This window comes from Cervus elaphus, chromosome 16 (assembly GCF_910594005.1).
Source record: "Cervus elaphus chromosome 16, mCerEla1.1, whole genome shotgun sequence".
In the NCBI taxonomy this organism is placed as follows: domain Eukaryota; kingdom Metazoa; phylum Chordata; class Mammalia; order Artiodactyla; family Cervidae; genus Cervus; species Cervus elaphus.
The window spans coordinates 28,506,443-28,523,432 of record NC_057830.1 but is presented as its reverse complement, the minus strand read 5'-3'; the positions used below and the strand labels follow the sequence as shown (position 1 = coordinate 28,523,432).

The 16,990-nt window shown below is 38.1% G+C and overlaps 1 protein-coding gene across 5 annotated transcripts in view; it reads left to right on the top strand.

Moving 5' to 3' along the window:
- The window catches only part of ERCC6L2 (ERCC excision repair 6 like 2), a 184,333-nt gene that overhangs the window by 61,598 nt on the left and 105,745 nt on the right, over positions 1–16,990 (top strand). For all 5 annotated transcript variants that reach the window (XM_043927420.1, XM_043927421.1, XM_043927417.1 and 2 more), the window contains 5 exons: positions 3,862–4,002; positions 4,597–4,710; positions 5,508–5,627; positions 8,743–8,814; positions 11,117–11,262. In XM_043927420.1, coding sequence (XP_043783355.1) covers positions 3,862–4,002; positions 4,597–4,710; positions 5,508–5,627; positions 8,743–8,814; positions 11,117–11,262 — 593 coding nt within the window. The remainder of the gene's footprint in view (positions 1–3,861; positions 4,003–4,596; positions 4,711–5,507; positions 5,628–8,742; positions 8,815–11,116; positions 11,263–16,990) is intronic.

The window sequence follows — 16,990 nt, the reverse complement described above, 5'->3', positions numbered from 1 at the left end:
CTTCATTTGTTTGGTCTTGTGAGTTTTTACCATGTTCCTTCAAATGCTGCCTGTTTATCTGTCTTTTCATTTCATTTAATTTACTGTGTTTGGGGTCTCCTTTCTGCAGACTGGAAGGTCATAGTTTCTCATAATTGTGGAGTCTACCTCCATGGGTGAGGTTGGACCAGTGATTGTGAAGGCTTCCTGTTTTGGGGAACTTGGGCCTCTGTTCTGGTTGATGGAGCTGGATCTTGTTTCTCTGAAGAGCAGTGCCATATCCAGTAGTGTGCTGGGGTGTCTGTTGGCTTGGTATGGCTTTGGGCAGCCTGTCTGCTAGTGGGCAGAGTTGAGTTCCTGTTTTGCTGAAGTTTTGACCTGAGATGTGCGGCTCTGAAGCTTGCTGGCCTTTGTGGGGGGCTTGGTCTTAGCGTTGAGATAGAGGCCTTTGGGAGTGTTCTTGTTGACTAACGTTCCATGGATTTGGGAGTTCTCTGGTGATCCAAAGTCCTGGACTCGGGTCTCCCACCTCGGGAGTTCAGGTCCAGCTCCTTACGGTAGCACCAAGACTTCACAGGTCACACAGCACAGAAAACAAAACCCCAAGAATAATGGTAAAAGCAACACTCAACAGCCCAGAGCACCCAAAGAAACTCACATACTTACAAAAGAGAAAGGAAAAACAGAAAGGATAAAAACAGGAGTCAAAAGAGAGCAGTCAAACCAATAGATAAACATGAAAATGAATACTAAAAACTAGACTAGCAAAAACACAAAATCAAAAATATGGGAAAATACAATATAACTAAAGAGTACTATAAAAGTAGGAAAATAAAATGAATTTACTTAAAAATAAGATGTTTCAAAAATAAGAAAAAGTATATTATAAAAAAGAAAAATTAAAAGAGTAATGAAGAAAATACTTTGGCCACCTGATGTGAAGAACTGACTCCTTGGAAAAGACCCTGATGCTGGGAAAGACTGAAGGCAGGAGGAGAAGGGGACGACAGAGGACGAGATGGTTGGGTGGCATCACCGACTAGATGGACATGAGTTTGAACAAGCTCTGGGAGTTGTTGATGGACGGGGAAGCCTGTTGTGCTGCAGTCCATGGGGTCACAAAGAGTCAGACACAACCGAGTGGCTGGCTGAACTGAATGAAGATAAACAACATTAGAGCAATATGGAAAAGAAAAAATATATATAGAATGATATTAAGAATGTCTTCATGATTTCTAGATTGACTTCGCCACACAGTGTGCTCTAGTCAATCTGCCACTCAGAAAGTCCTCCAATATTTCTAGGGAAATCTCTGGATCTGTTGTTGACAGTGTGAGGTTGGCTCAGATTCAGATCTTCCCTTACTCCAGCTTATACTTGCTCCCCAAAGCCACACCTGCCCCTAGAGTTCACAGTCTCAGGCTGATTGTGGGGATTTAATCCATTGCCTCTGCGGCTGCAGGAGCAATTTCCCCTTTTCTCCTTTGCTTGCAGAGCTCCTGGTGTTCCACTCTGGTTCTGGCCCTGTCTCTGCTTGTAGACTGCCCTCTGGTGTCTGTCCCCTGCCCAGACAGGAGGGGGTGAAAGTAGCAGCTTCTTAGGGCTCACTTGCTCCGTTGGGCTGGGGAGAGAGAGGGGTCGGGCGGACACAGTTGGGGTGTGTGGGGTGTGTGTGGGGAGTGCCCGCTGTGACTGAGACCTGCAGGAAATCCCTGAAGTCTGGGGTGGATTGTGTGCTTCCCCAGGGGGGTTGGCCCTGGGTTGTGGGTCCCTCAGGAGAGCCACGCTGCTCAGGCTCCCAGGAAGGTATGGTCAGTGACCCGTGCTCGCTCACAGCATGGTGGCAGCTGTGACCTCTTGGAGTCGAAACCATAGTGGCCTCCTGTCTTCTGCCTTTGGCATTCACACCTGCTTTTCTCCTTCCGGGGTCACAGACTGCAGCTGGCTTATCCCACCTACGGCACTTGTGAAGGCGGGTCCTGCATTCTACATGTGCAGAGTTAGAGCATCCCCATGGCAATAGTCTCTTGCCTCTCTGGTGGGCCCAGGCTCTTCTCTGTACTCCGTCAGCTGTGTTTCACTTGTACCCTCAGAATATCTTCATGACAGCCCACGCCAGTCCTTTCCCTGGGGTCTGACCCCTGAAACCTGAGCGCTGAGCCTGCACTCGCTGCTGTGGGCATGTAAGCCACTTCTTGCCTGGGGAGTGTCGTTTGGTTACAGTCTGTGGGGAATTCTCTCCATTTTGCCTCCCCAGCACCTGTTGAGGGTCCAAAGCTCCTCCCAGACTCTGCCTGTGAGAAGGCTTCGGAGTGTGTGGAAACATTTCCGCCTTCAAAACTCCCTTCCCCATGGCACAAGTCCTGGTCCTGAAATCCTTTGTCTCTTTTTTTATCCTTATCTTCTGCCCTGTCTGATTCTGTGGAGACTGACTTGCCTTTTTGGAAATCCCCAGGGTCTTCTGCCAGCATCCAGAATGTGTTCTGTAGGAGTTGTTCCACATGCAGATGAATTTTTGATGTATTTATGGAGGGGACGGTAATCTCCCTGTCTTATTCCTCCATCATCTTAAAAGTCCCTGCCTCTGAGAATAAATGTTAAATGTGCTCACCATACACACAAAAAGTAGTTATGTGATGTGATGAATGTGTTAACTAGCCATATTGCTGTGCTTATAATTTTACAATAAAAACACATATCAAATCATAATGTTATATACTATAAACTTATATGTTAATTACATCTTAATAAACTTGTGGTAAAATAATAACTCAGAATTTCCCCCATACCTTAATCATTGACCCTATCTTCAATATTCTCTTTTTATTCTTATATCCACAATATTTCTTCTTTTTGTAGTAATGTTCTGTAGTAATGATACACACATATAAATATTTTTAAATAGATGGCTTTCCCTCTTATTCACATTCCTCAGAGTCCTACCATGTATATATTTAGTTTTATGACCCTGATTACATACAGCTATCTTGCGAAGAATTTTACCAATTTCCACACTACCAGAAACATAAGGCAAAATGTATCCCCTATTAGTGGCATTATTTTCTTGTGTTTTCTTCTTTTCTTGAATTTGGGCACAAGGTGGCAATTTTACAAGTTTTGCCTTCATGTGTATTTGTTTAATTCTTATATTTACTAATTTTGGAATTTGTAGCAAAAATACTTTATCCTATCTTCAGTAATAGGATGTTTTAAATTTTTTTTCCAAATTTTCAAGTAACTCACTAAGTATTATCTTTCCTTTTCTAGTTTTTTATTTGACCTAAACTTTAATCACTTATTTGCATGATGGGCTAATAATGTGAAATGCTGAAAACACCCACAGTAATATGTTGAGAAATTTATAAGGAAATCACATACTTAGCTTTTTCATATTTTGAGTTTTTAAAATTAAAGAACAAACTGTGAGATTTATTTGAAAAGTGAGTTATAATTTGTATAGTTTATGGTAAGGTTGTAGCATAGAATTAGGAGAAATTTTCTTGTATTCTTCTGTTATACAGTGATGTGCCTGTATATGTGCAAAGTTGCTTCAGTAGTGTCTAACTCTTTGTGAACCTATGGACCATAGTCCCCCAGGCTCCTCGGTCTATGGGATTCTCCAGGCAAAATTACTGGAGTAGGTTCCCATGCCCTTCAGGGGATCTTCCCTACCCAAGGATCCACGTCTCCTGCATTGGCAGGCCGGTTCTTTACCACTAGCGCCACCTGGGAAGCCCATATAATGATTACATGGGCTAATCATGTAAGAAAAATTACAGTTTATGAGCAATTTTCACTCTTACAGTCTGTGAAACCTGATGTGCATTGTAATTATCATTGCTATAAAAATACTAATAACTACCTTCTTTTTTGTCTTGACAGATGGTATACTGTTCTCTGACAGATTTTCAAAAAGCTGTCTATCAAACGGTATTAGAAACTGAAGATGTGTCTTTGATACTTCAATCTTCTGAGCCTTGTACCTGCAGCAGTGGCCAAAAAAGGAGAAATTGTTGTTATAAGGTAAGCATTTCAGTATGGGATGTTTCCCTGGTAGCTCAGATGATAAAAGAATCCCCCTGCAATGCAGGAGACCTGGATTCACTCCCTGGGTTGGGAAGATCCCCTGGAGCAGGGCATGGCAATGCCTCTAGTATTCTTGTCTGGAGAATCCCCATGGGCAGAGGAGCCTGATGGGCTACAGTCCATGGGGTCACAGAGTCCGACTCAACTGAGCGACTAAGCACATTACATGAGATCTTTACTGTCTTACTTTTGATTATATAGTACTCAATTCTAGTATCAGAGCAGCTAATATAACTTTTCCTCATGTGGTTTTTTTTATCTGTAGAAGCTGTATATATTTCCTGGAATGAGGACTTCCTCTCCTCTTTTGTTAAAAACATCATTGTGTTGTGGTTGACCAAAAGTACAATCCCACGTTAATGATTCATGGATATTTTGTGTATCGTTTGACCATTATTTTCTCATAATGTGTTGTGCTGATAGTAACCGGATAATAAATATTACTGTAAGTGATGTATTTTTGGTGTAATTAGTTACATAGCCGTGTCAGTCCCTTGCTTATTTTTATTTTCTGTACTTTTATGGTTACAGACCAATTCACAGGGCGAAACAGTGAAAACCTTGTATTTCAGTTACCTTGCCGTCCTTCAGAAGGTAGCTAACCATGTGGCATTACTGCAGACTGCTAGCACCTCTAAACAACAGGTTTGGACTGGCTTTTTAAATTTCTTTGTGATGCTATTTAGTGTATTTGGTATAAAATTTCTTAGCCAAATATCCTTATCTTTGTATGAAATTGAAGAGGTAATTGACCTGCTTGTTTTTAAATGTAGATGTCAGAGAAGTTTATGCATTTAAATTTTTAATCAGAGTGAGAAAAGTTAACCTTAAAGTAAATCTTTTTTATGCCTCTGATATGTTCATACTATTTTCATTTTCCTAATAACTTTTGATATATTACCAACTAAAAATATTTGATGAGTCCATTCTAATTCCACTAATAATATATCTAATTATCTAATCTACTGTATTAAAATGAGGCTTTATAATAATCTATATATTAAATATTTAGTAAAAATCAGTAATTTCAAAATTTAGGCACACATGGAGTCATTGACTTTAGTCATGTCAGTTGTGTCTAAAGCACAATGTAAATAACAAGATCTTTTTAAAAGCTTTTTATATAATGTTTTCATATTTTGTTTTAGTGTGATAGGCTTGAGGCTTTGAAATGCAATTTTAAAAGACTACTCTTTGAGAAGTATTCAGTTCCTTATTTTGAAAATCTTAAAAAAGTAATAGTAAAATTAGTAACCATATCACTATCTCAGAACTTGTCAAAGCCTTACATGTTTAACATATCACTTTAAGGTATTTTGAGTTAAAGAAGGTAAAACTTTCAACCTAATACATTCCTTCTAAATATATTTTTTATAAATATTTTCAAAGTATACAGGTTTAAAAGTGCTGAGATTTCTTTTCTTCTTCCTTTTCCCCTTAAGGAAACACTTATCAAAAGGATATGTGATCAGGTGTTTTCCAGATTCCCAGATTTTGTGCAAAAAAGCAAGGATGCAGCCTTTGAAACACTTTCTGACCCAAAATACAGTGGAAAAATGAAGGTAAAGTGTTGTTCTTTCAGTTTGCATACATGCAAGGATGATGTATTTAAAAGCTTATATATTTATCATTTAAATAAATAAAATGGGTTGTCTTCATTATATAGTTCAGAAAAACCTTATGCTTAGTGCAGAAAATTTCTTTTCTTTCCTTTGTGGTTTTCTTTTCCACAGTGTTTGGAGCTGTCATTGCCAGATGTGTAAGTGCCTGTTTTAAAAATAACAGTGTTACTATTATTACATAGGCTTTGGATTATTTGCTTCCTCTCTAAACACACTGCATATGGGGGCAAATTATTGGCATTTTGGCATCAAATCAAATCTGGAATTCAGGACTTACTGTAATAGAGAAACAGAGGGGATAAAATGAGAAGAGGTATATATCTGACTGATTATTGTAGAAAATAAATATCAGAGTTTTTAGAACCTAGGTATAATTAAACACATTTTATTACATAAAAAAAAATTTGAATACTTACTAAAAGAAATTTGTTATCGTTCAGTCTCTTAAGTTATGTCCTCCTCTGCAACAGCATGGACCTGCAACAGTCCATGCTCCTCTGCCATCCGCTGTCTCCTGGATTTGCTAAAATTCATGTCCATTGAGTTGGTAATGCTCTCCAACTATCTCATTCTCTGTCACCCCCTTCTCATTTTGCCTTCAATCTTTGCCAGCATCAGGGTCTTTTCCAGTGAATTGGCTCTTCACATCAGATGGCCAAAGCTTCAGCTTCGGCTTCAGCATCATTCCTTCCAATGAATATTCATGATCGATTTCCTTTAGGATTGACTGATTGGATCTCCTTGCAGTCCAAAGGGCTCTAAAAAGTCTTCTTTCTCTAGCACTACAATTCAAAAACATCAGTTCTTCAGCACTCAGTTGCCTTTATGGTCCAACTCTCACAACTGTACATGACTACTGGAAAAACCATAGCTTTGTAGGCACAGTGATGTCTCTGCTTTCTAGCATGCTATCTAGGTTTGTCATAGCTTTTCTTTCAAGGAGCAAGTGTCTTCTGATTTCATGGCTGCAGTCACTGCAGTGATTTTGCAGCCAAAGAAAAGAAAATCTGTCACTGCTTCCACATTTTGCCTTTCATTTTGCCATGAAGTGATGGGACTGGATGCCATGATCTTGTGTATGTGTGTGTGAGTTGCCCAGTTGTGTCCAACTCTTTACAACCCCATGGAGTGTAGCCTGTCAGTCTCTTGTCCATGGGATTCTCCAGGTATAGGACTGTAGACTATCAGTCTCCTCCATCCATGGGATTTTCCAGACAAGAATACTGGAGTGGGTTGCCATTTCGTTCCCCAGGGGATCTTCCCAATCCAGGGATCGAACTTGGGTCTCCTGCATTGCAGGCAGATGCTATACCCTCTGAGCCACCAGGGAAGCCCCAACTAAGCCATGATTTTAGTTTTTATTAATGTTGAGTTTCAAGCCAGCTTTTTCACTCTCCTCTTCACCGTCATCAAAAGGCTCTTTGGTTCCTCTTCACTTTATGCAATTAGAATGGTATAATACGCATATCACCTGGAGGAGGTAATGGCAACCCACTCCAGTCTTCTTGCCTGAAGGATCCCATGGACAGAGGAGCCTGGCAGGCTACAGTGTATGGGGCTGCAAAGAGCCGGACACGACTGAGCACACAGCACAGCTCATGGTACTCACGACCTGTAAGTTCATTGGGAACCCTGAGTTAGTCAGTTCCTGAATCCTTGCTTCTAGGGGACACACAGGGTTAGGCTCCTGTGAGCCTCTGGTCACGAAGTCTTTATCAACTTCTGAATAAAGAACCTCCTTTTATGCAAAAAAAAAAAAAAAAAAAAGAATGGTGTAATACGCATATCTGAGGTTGTTGATATTTCTCCTGACAATCTTGATTCCAGCTTGGGATTCATCTAGCCCAGCATTTCGCATGATATACTCTGCACAGAAGTTAAATAAGTAGTGTAACAATATACAGCCTTGTCTTAGGCCTTTCTCAATATTTAATCAGTCAGTTGTTCGATGTCTCATTCTACCTATTACATCTTGAACCGCATACAGGTTTCTCAGGAGGCAGAAAAGGGGGTATGGTACTCCCATCTGTTTACGAATTTTCTATAGTTTATAGTGATCCACAAAGTCAAAGGCCTTAGCCTAGTCAATGAGGCAGAAGTAGATGTTTTTCTGGAACTCGCTTGCTTTCTCCATGATCCAGCAACTGTTGGCAATTTGATTTCTGCTTCCTCTGCCTCTTTGAAACCCAGCCTGTACATGTGGTTTATGTAGTGCCGAAGCCTAGCTTGGAGGAATTTGAGCATCACTTTGCTAGTATGTGAAATGAGCACAATTGTATGGTAGTTTGAACATTCTTTGGCATTGTCCTTCTTTGGGATTAGAATGAAAGCTGACCTTTTCCAGTCCTGTGGCCACTGCTGAGTATTCCAAATTTGCTGACATACTGAGTACAGCGCTTTAACAGCATCATCTTTTAGGATTATAAATAACTCAGCTGCAGTTCTGTTACCTCCACTAGCTTTGTTCCTAGTAATTAGTAATGCTTCCTAAGGCTCACATGACTTAACACTCCAGGATGTCTTGCTGTAGGTAAGTGCACCATTGTGGTTATCTGGGTCATTAAGAGCTTTTTTTGTACAGTCCTTCTGTGTACACCTTTTCTTAATCTCTTCTGCTTCTGTTAGGTCCATATCATTTCTGTCCTTCATTGCACCCATACTTGCATGAAATGTTCCCTTGATATCTCTAGTTTTCTTGATACTAGATAGATATCCAGGCCCAAGTCCTAAAAGAAATTCTGTTCTGCAATTTAGTTTCTGAACATACTGTAAGTATAAAAAAGTATCTTTGGAAATTAAATTAATCCATTTAAATGCATCTCATAATCTAAAATGCTTCCTTTTTATTAAAACCAGATGAGATGAACTAAGTCCTTGAGCAATTTAATTTACCTCATTTTTAACAATATGAAGATGAATTTCATGTGATATCTAATACTTTAAACTTGGAAAAAATGAAGGAAATTATCAAAGATTACTGAGATTATATTGTATAAAATAATTTTTAAAAAATTCTTAAGTGATGTTCACTGATGTTCTTGTGGTTCCCTTCCAGGTTCTCCAGCAGCTTTTAAATCATTGCAGGAAAAACAAAGATAAAGTTCTTCTTTTCTCCTTTTCCACCAAGGTGAGTTTTGTCTGAAGCATGTTTTTAATTGACTCAGGTCTAGTTCTTGAGGCTTAAAAGTCTATGAAGAGATCTCTGTATCTTAAAGAGATAAAAAAAAAAGCTTCCAGCCACATTTACTGCTTATGTATCTTCTGTCAGTTCAGTTCAGTTCAGTTCAGTCCCTCAGTCGTGTCCAACTCTTTCTGACCCCATGGACTGCAGCACGCCAGGCTTCCCTGTCCATCACCAACTCCCAGAGCTATCGAGTTGGTGATACCATCCAACCATCTCATCCTCTGTCGTCCCTTCTCCTCCCACCTTCAATCATTCCCAGCATCAGAGTCTCTTCGAATGAGTCAGTTCTTTGCATCAGGTGACCAGAGTATTGGAGTTTCAGCTTTAGCATTAGTCCTTCCAGTGAATACTCAGGACTGATTTCCTTTAGGATTGACTGGTTTGATCTCCTTGCTGTCCAAGAGACTCAAGAATCTTCTCCAACACCACAGTTCAAAAGCATCAATTCTTTGGCGCTCAGCTTTCTTTATAGTCCAACTCTCACATCCATACATGACTATTGGAAAAACCATAGCTTTGATTAGACGGACTAGATGGATTAGATGACTAGATTACTTTGTTGGCAAAGTAATGTCTCTGCTTTTAAATATGCTGTCTAGGTTGGTTATAACTTTTATTGCAAGTTGCAAGCATCTTTTAATTTCATGACTGCGGTCACCATCTGCAGTGATTTTGGAGTCCAAAAAATAAAGTCTGTCACTGTTAACCCATCTATTTGCCATGAAGTGATGGGACCGGATGTCATGATCTTAGTTTTCTGAATGTTGAGCTTTAAGCCAACTTTTTCACTCTCCTCTTTCACTTTGATCAAGAGGCTCTTTAGTTCTTCCTCACTTTCTACCATAAGGGTGGTGTCATCTGTATATCTGAGGTTATTGAAATTTCTCCCAGTAATCTTGATTCCAGCTTGTGCTTCTTCTAGCCCAGCGTTTCTCATGATGTTCTCTGCCTATAAGTTAAATAAGCAGGGTGACAATATACAGCCTTGACGTACCTCTGTACCTATTTGGAACCAGTCTGTTGTTCCATGTCCAGTTCTAACTGTTGCTTCTTGAGCTGCGTACAGATTTCTCAGGAGGCAGGTAAGGTGGTCTGGTGTTTCCATCTCTTGAAGAATTTTCCACAGTTTGTTGTGATCCACACAGACAAAGGCTTTGACATAGTCAATAAAGCAGAAATAGCTGTTTTTCTGGAACTCTCATGCTTTTTCAGTGATCCAGCAGATGTTGGCAATTTGATCTCTGGTTTCCTCTGCCTTTTCTAAAATCAGCTTGAACATCTGGAATTCACAGTTCACATATTGCTGAAGCCTGGCTTGGAGAATTTTGTGCATTACTTTGCCAGCATGTGAGATGAGTGCAATTGTGTGGTACTTTGAGCATTCTTTGGCATTTACGTTCTTTGGGATTAGAATGAATACTGACCTTTTCCAGTCCTGTGGCCACTGCTGAGCTTTCCAAATTTGCTAGCCTATTGAGTGTAGCATTTTCACAGCATCATCTTTTAGGATTTGAAGTAGTTCAACTGGATTTCCATCACCTCCACTAGCTTTGTTCGTAGTGATGCTTCTTAAGACCCACTTGACTTCACATTCCAGGGTGTCTGGCTCTAGGTGAGTGATCATACCATCATGATTATCTGGGTCATGAAGATCTTTTGTATAGTTCTTCTGTATATTCCTACCACATCTTCCTAATATCTTCTGCTGCTTAATAATTTCTGTAGGAAATGGTAATGAGGTAAACAACTTTTAAAACAGATACTTAAATCTCAATTATATCAGAATTACTTAATATCAACTATCAAATAGCAAACATAAAGATAGATTTCTAATTCTCTACTTAGATGTTTTTGTTAATAATTAAAATATTCTTTAAGATATTTAAGATATTTTAGAATATGGACTATAGAAAAAATAATGAATATAATTAGATAAATGAGTTGGGCAGTACTTTTCTTTTTATTCCTTTTTTTTTTTTTAGTTTAGAAAGATTGATTTTTTTTCCCTTGAAAGATTGATTTTTCTTTTTTTAAAACAAAGGTTGCCCAGTGTTAAAGTCTGTTTCAGTATAATAGTAGGAAGATGTATGAGTCAGAAATTAGAAAAATAATTTGTTGCCCTTGTAATTATAAGAAAGAAATTGTGAACAGCGATATTAATACTTGGCAAAGCTCACCTGTATAATGGTAGGAAACTTACTAAGCCATGAGTTTACCTTTGCCTGTCTCTGTATCTTTCCTCTAGTTGCTTGATGTGCTACAGCAATACTGTATGGCATCTGGACTTGATTACCGACGACTTGATGGAAGTACAAAATCAGAGGAAAGAATCAAGATTGTGAAAGAATTCAACAGTACTCAAGATGTAAACATTTGCCTTGTCTCTACAATGTAAGAAAATAAAATTTTATAACTTGATTTCTATCTAATTGCTCTTAAGATTTAAGATAATCCTTAAACTATTACTGGATTTTCAGTGGTTATGCTTCTATTGCTGTGTTTCATTTAGCTTTAAGTAGAAGCAACAGAAATGCCATTAATTTTGACTGGGATAACAATATTGAGTTTTATCTAAACTTTTCTGTCAGTTCCATTATTTTCATCCTCTTTATATGTCTAGCTTTATTTTTTAAAATATCCGAAAAGTGAATGCTTGACTTGTGTTGTGGATAGAACAGTTAGACTTAATTGAATAATCAAGTTATTAATTGAATAGTTGAGAGTCACATGTGTAAGTGATTTTCAAACTGGTCAGGGAACCCTTGAGAACCCATAAGGCTTAATGGACCAGGAGTTTCCCTCCTCTGTCTCTACCTGGTCTCAAGGAGAGCAGCTGAACATTTATAGGTTTTATAAAGTTAAATCAGTTCTAACACCTGTTTATGAATCTCAGTGAACTTTTTAAGACATACACATACTTTAGAGAAAAATTTAAGTTGATATAAACACCTAAGAAGATTAGTCTCTTTTGGCGGGGGTAACAAATCTGTTTTTAACATCTAATATAATAAGTATTTTATAGATATACTCCCACTGTCTTCCAAAAGGAATTTCAAAGGACATTTATTTATTTATTTATTCAAGTTTGTAGTATAGTTGACTTACAATGTCATGTAAGTTTCAGGTGTACCACAGAAAGATTCAATAACCTATATTATTTTTCAGGTTCTTTTCCCTTTTTTGTTATTGCAAAATACTGAGTACAGTTCTCTATGCTATACAGTAGGTTCTTGTTGGTTATCTGTCTTATATATAGTAGTGTATATATGTTCATCCCGTCCTCCTAACATGTCCCTCCCCTCCCTTGATCTGTGAGTCTTTCTGTGTTTTAAATATAAGTTCATTTGTATCTTTTTTTTGATTCCACATATAAGTGATATCATATGATATTTATCTTTATCTGGCTTACTTCACTTAGTAAGATAGCCTCAAAGTCCATCTGTGTTTCTACATTGTGTATATATGAATTTATCCATTCACCTGTGAATGGACATTTAGGTTACTTCCATGTCTCGGCTCTTATAGATAGTCCTGCAGTGAACACTGGGATGGATGTATGTTTTCCAATAATAGTTTTCTCCAGATGTATGCCCAGGAGTGGAATTGTAGGATCATATGGTAGTTATACTGTTTTTCATAGTGGTTATACCAGTTTACATTCCCACCAACAGTGTAGGAGGGTTCCCTTTTCTCTCTCCAGCATTGATTATTTGTAGACTTTTTGATGATGGCCATTCTGACTGGATTAAAGTGATACCTCATTGTAGTTTTGATTTGCATTTATCTAATAATTAGTGATTCTACACATTTTTTAATGTGCCTGTTGGCCATCTGTATGTCTTCTTTGAAGAAATGTCTATTTAGGTCTTTTGCCCATTTTTTGATTGGATTGTTTGTTGTTGTTCTTGATATTGAGCTTTATGAGCTGTTTGTATATTTTTGAAATTAATCTCAAGGGACTTTTAAAAAAAGCGTATAAAATACAAGAAAGGAAAAAGTAAGTTAAAAAAAAAAAATTTCTTTGGAAATTCCCTGGAGGTCCAGTTATTAGGACTTAGTGCTTTCACCGCCATGGGATGTGTTCAGTCCTCAGTAAAGGAACTAAGATCACACAAGTTATACAGCATGGCCAAAAAACAGAAAAATTACAGTGAGAAATCAAATATGTATGGTGAGTGAGCTACTTAACTGCTGAGGACCAAAATTATTCTTGAATTCTTGCAGCTAAGGCCTGAGAAGCTCTAGATTTCCATTTACCTGTGAATGATTTCAAGAAGAATTTCACAAATGAGTCCTTAAATACTCAGTATTAAATGACATAGAACACTGTCTTCAGCTAAGTTTTATCAAACACACATAAGCATTCTTAATTTTTAAATAATGTTTTAAAGGTAATAAATGCCTTCAACAACAGTTCAAATAGTACAGAATTTATCATGACAACCAATTATCTTTCATTCCTGTTCTGCTCACCTGTAGTCCAGTTTGATGAGCTCTGCCATAAAGTTCCTAATTATCACTTCAGCTATACTGCAAATTGCTATTTAATCTGTCCATTGAATTTTTAATTTTAAAATCTATTTTTTATGTTTAGAAGTCCTGTCAGCTGATTATTCAGCAAAACTTTGTAAGACAGGAGGGAGTCTTTATATTTAAAGTACTGAAATGGGAAAAAAAAAAACTTACGGCCAAGAATACTTTACCCAGCAAGGCTGTCATTCAGAATTGAAGGAGAGAAGTTTGCCACACAAGCGGAAACTAAAAGTTCATCATCACAAAATGGATCCTATAACAAATGTGAAAGGATCTTCTTCAAGTGAAAGGAAAAGGCCATAACCAGAAATAACAAAATATATGAAAGAAAAAAATCTCACTAATAAACACAAATATATAGTAAAGGCAGCAGTTCAAACCCTTAAAAAGGGGTAGAATGAAGATTAAAAGACAGAAGTTGCAGAACTATCTTCAATATTTAAAGTGGAAAAAATCTGAAAAACAGTGTAACTGAATCACTTTACTATACATCAGAAACTAACAACATTCTAAATCAAATATACTTTGATTTTTTTAAAAAAGGAAAAGTTGTAAAAATAACTACAACTACATTAAGTAGTTAGGTAATACAAAAAATAGAAAGATGTAAAATATGGTATTCAAAACATAAAACATGGGGTGGGGGAGTAAAGATGTAGTGCTTAAAAGCATTTGAACTTAAATAACTGTCATTTTAAAACCGATTTATGTAATGTGTGTGTGTGTGTATATATATAAAAAATTGTGTATATATGTGTATATAAATATATATGTAAGTATACATATATGTATGTGTATATATATGTGTGTGTATATATATATATATTACAGGCAAGAATGTAAACAAGGCAGAATGCCAAAGAATTGATGCCTTTGAATTATAGTATAGGAGAAGACTCCTGAAAGTCCCGTGGACAGCAGAGATCAAACCAGTCAATCTTAAGGGAAATCAACCCTGAATGCTCATTGGAAGGACTGATGCTGAAGCTGAACCTCCAGTATTTTGGTTATCTGGTGCAAACAGCTGACTCATTGGAAAAGTCCCTGATGCTGGGAAAGATTGAGGGCAAAAGGAGAAGAGGGCATCTGAGGGTGAGATGGCTGGATAGCATCACCAACGTAATGGATACGAACTTGGGCAAATTTCGAGAGATGGTGTGGGACAGAGAGGTGGTGTGCTGGGTCCATGGGGTTTCAAGATTCAGACAAGACTGGGTGACTGAACAACAACGTGTGTGTGTGTGTGTGTGTGTGTGTGTGTGTATACACACCCATGTCAATATATATGAACCTCATGGTAATCCTAAACCAAAAATTTGCAATAGATACAGAAAAATAAAAGGGGAAAAAACCCAAACATAACACTAAAGAAGGTTATCATATCACAAGGGAAGAGACTAAAAGAAGAGCAAAGAAGTATTACAAAAGCAAGCAGAAAACAGTTAACAAAATGTCAGTGTCAGTAAGTATACACCTGCAGTAGTATTAAACAGTCTTCAGACCATCTGACAGTTGCACTCATCTCCGATGCTATGCTAGTAAGGTCCTAATTAAACTGGTTCCTGCTAGGCTTCAGCATTACGTGAGCCAAGAACTTCCAGATGTTCAAGCTGGATTTAGAAAAGGCAGAAGAGCCAGAGATCAGGTTGCCAGTGTTCACTGGATCATAGAGAAAGCAAGAGAATATCAGAAAAATATCTACCTCTGTTTCATTGACTGTGCTAAAGCCTTTTACTGTGTGGCTCATAACAAACTGTGAAAAGTTCTTAAAGAGGTGGGAGTACCAGACCATCTTACCTCTCTCCTGAGAAACCTGTATGTGGGTCAGGAAGCAACAGTTAGAACCCTGTATGGAACAACTGATTGATTCAGGATTGAGAAAGGAATACCACAGGGCTCTCTGCTGTAAACCTGTTTATTTAACCTATAAACTGAGCACACCATGAGAAATGCCAGACTGGATGAGTTATAAGCTAGAATCAAGATAGACAGGAGAAACATCAACAACCTCAGATATGCAGATGATATCACACTAATGGCAGAAAGTGAAGAGGAACTAAAGAACCTCTTGAGGAGAGTGAAGGTGAAGAGTGAAAAAGCTGGCTTAAAACTAAATATTAAAAAAGCTAAGACCATGGCATCTAGCTCCATTACTTCATGGCAAATAGAAGGGGAAAAGGTGGAAGTAGTGACAGATTTCCTCTTCTTGGGCTCTAAAATCACAGCAGATGGTGACTGCAGCCATGAAATCAGAAGACGATTGCTTCTTTTCAGAAAAGCTATGACAACCCTAGACAGTGTGTTGAAAAACAGAGACATTACTCAGTCGACAAAGGTCCATATAGTCAAGTCTATAGTCTTCCCAGTGTCATATACAGTTGTAAGAACTGGGCTATAAAGAAGGCAGAATGCCAAAAAATTGATGCCTTTGAACTGTGGTGCTGGAGAAGACTCCTGAGAGTCCCTTGGACAACAAAGAGATCAAACCAGTCAATCTCAAAGGAAATCAACCCCGAATATTCATTGGAAGGGCTGATGCTGAAGTTGATGCTCCAGTATTTTGGTCACCTGATGAGAATAGCTCACTCACTGGAAAAGTCCCTGATGTTGGGAAAGACTGAGGGCAGAAGGAGAAGAGGGCATCAGAGGATAAGATGGCTGGATGGCATCAACAGTGCAATGGACAGAACCTCGGGCAAACTTCAGGAGATAGTGAGGGACAGGGAAGCCTGGCATGCTGTGATCCATGGGTTCACAAAGAGTCAGACACAGCTGGCCAACTGAACAACAGCAATATACACCTATCAATGAAGTCAGAGATAAAAGAGAAGTTACAGCCAATATCACAGAAATACAAACACTAATAAGAAACTGCTGTAGACAATTATGTGCCAACAGATTGGACAACCTGGAAAAAAATGTATAAATTCCTAGAAACATACAGTCTTCAAAGACTGAATCAGGAAGAAATAAAATACCTGAACTGACTGATTGCTATAATGAGATTGTATCAGTAGTCAAAAAACTCTTTAACAAACAAAAGTCCAGAATCAGATGGCTTCACAGAGGAATTCTACCAAGTATTTAAAGAACCGGTTGGGATTTTCCTAGATGTCCAGTGGTTAGGACTTCATGCTTCCACTACAGGGGGCCCAGGTTTGATCTCTGGTTGGGGAACTAAGATCCCATAAGTCAAGCGGCTTGGCCAAATAAAGAACAGATAATACCTAGTCTTGTCCAACTATTCCAAAAATATTGAAGCAGAAGAAACACTTTCAAACTCATTTTACAAGGCCAGCATTAACCTTGATACCAAAACCAGACAAAGATATCACACAAAAAAGAAAATCACAAGGCAGTGATACCTGGTGAGATCTAAAAATCTTCAACAAATACTAGCAAATGAAATTCAATAATAGTTGAAAGGATTAAACACCATGATGAAGTAAGATTTATCCCAGAGATGCAAGTAAGAGTCAGTACCCACAAATCAAATCAGTGCGATAGATCACATTAACACATTGAAGAAGAAAAATCGTATGATCATCTCAATAGATGCAGAAAAAGATTTTGACAAAATTCAATG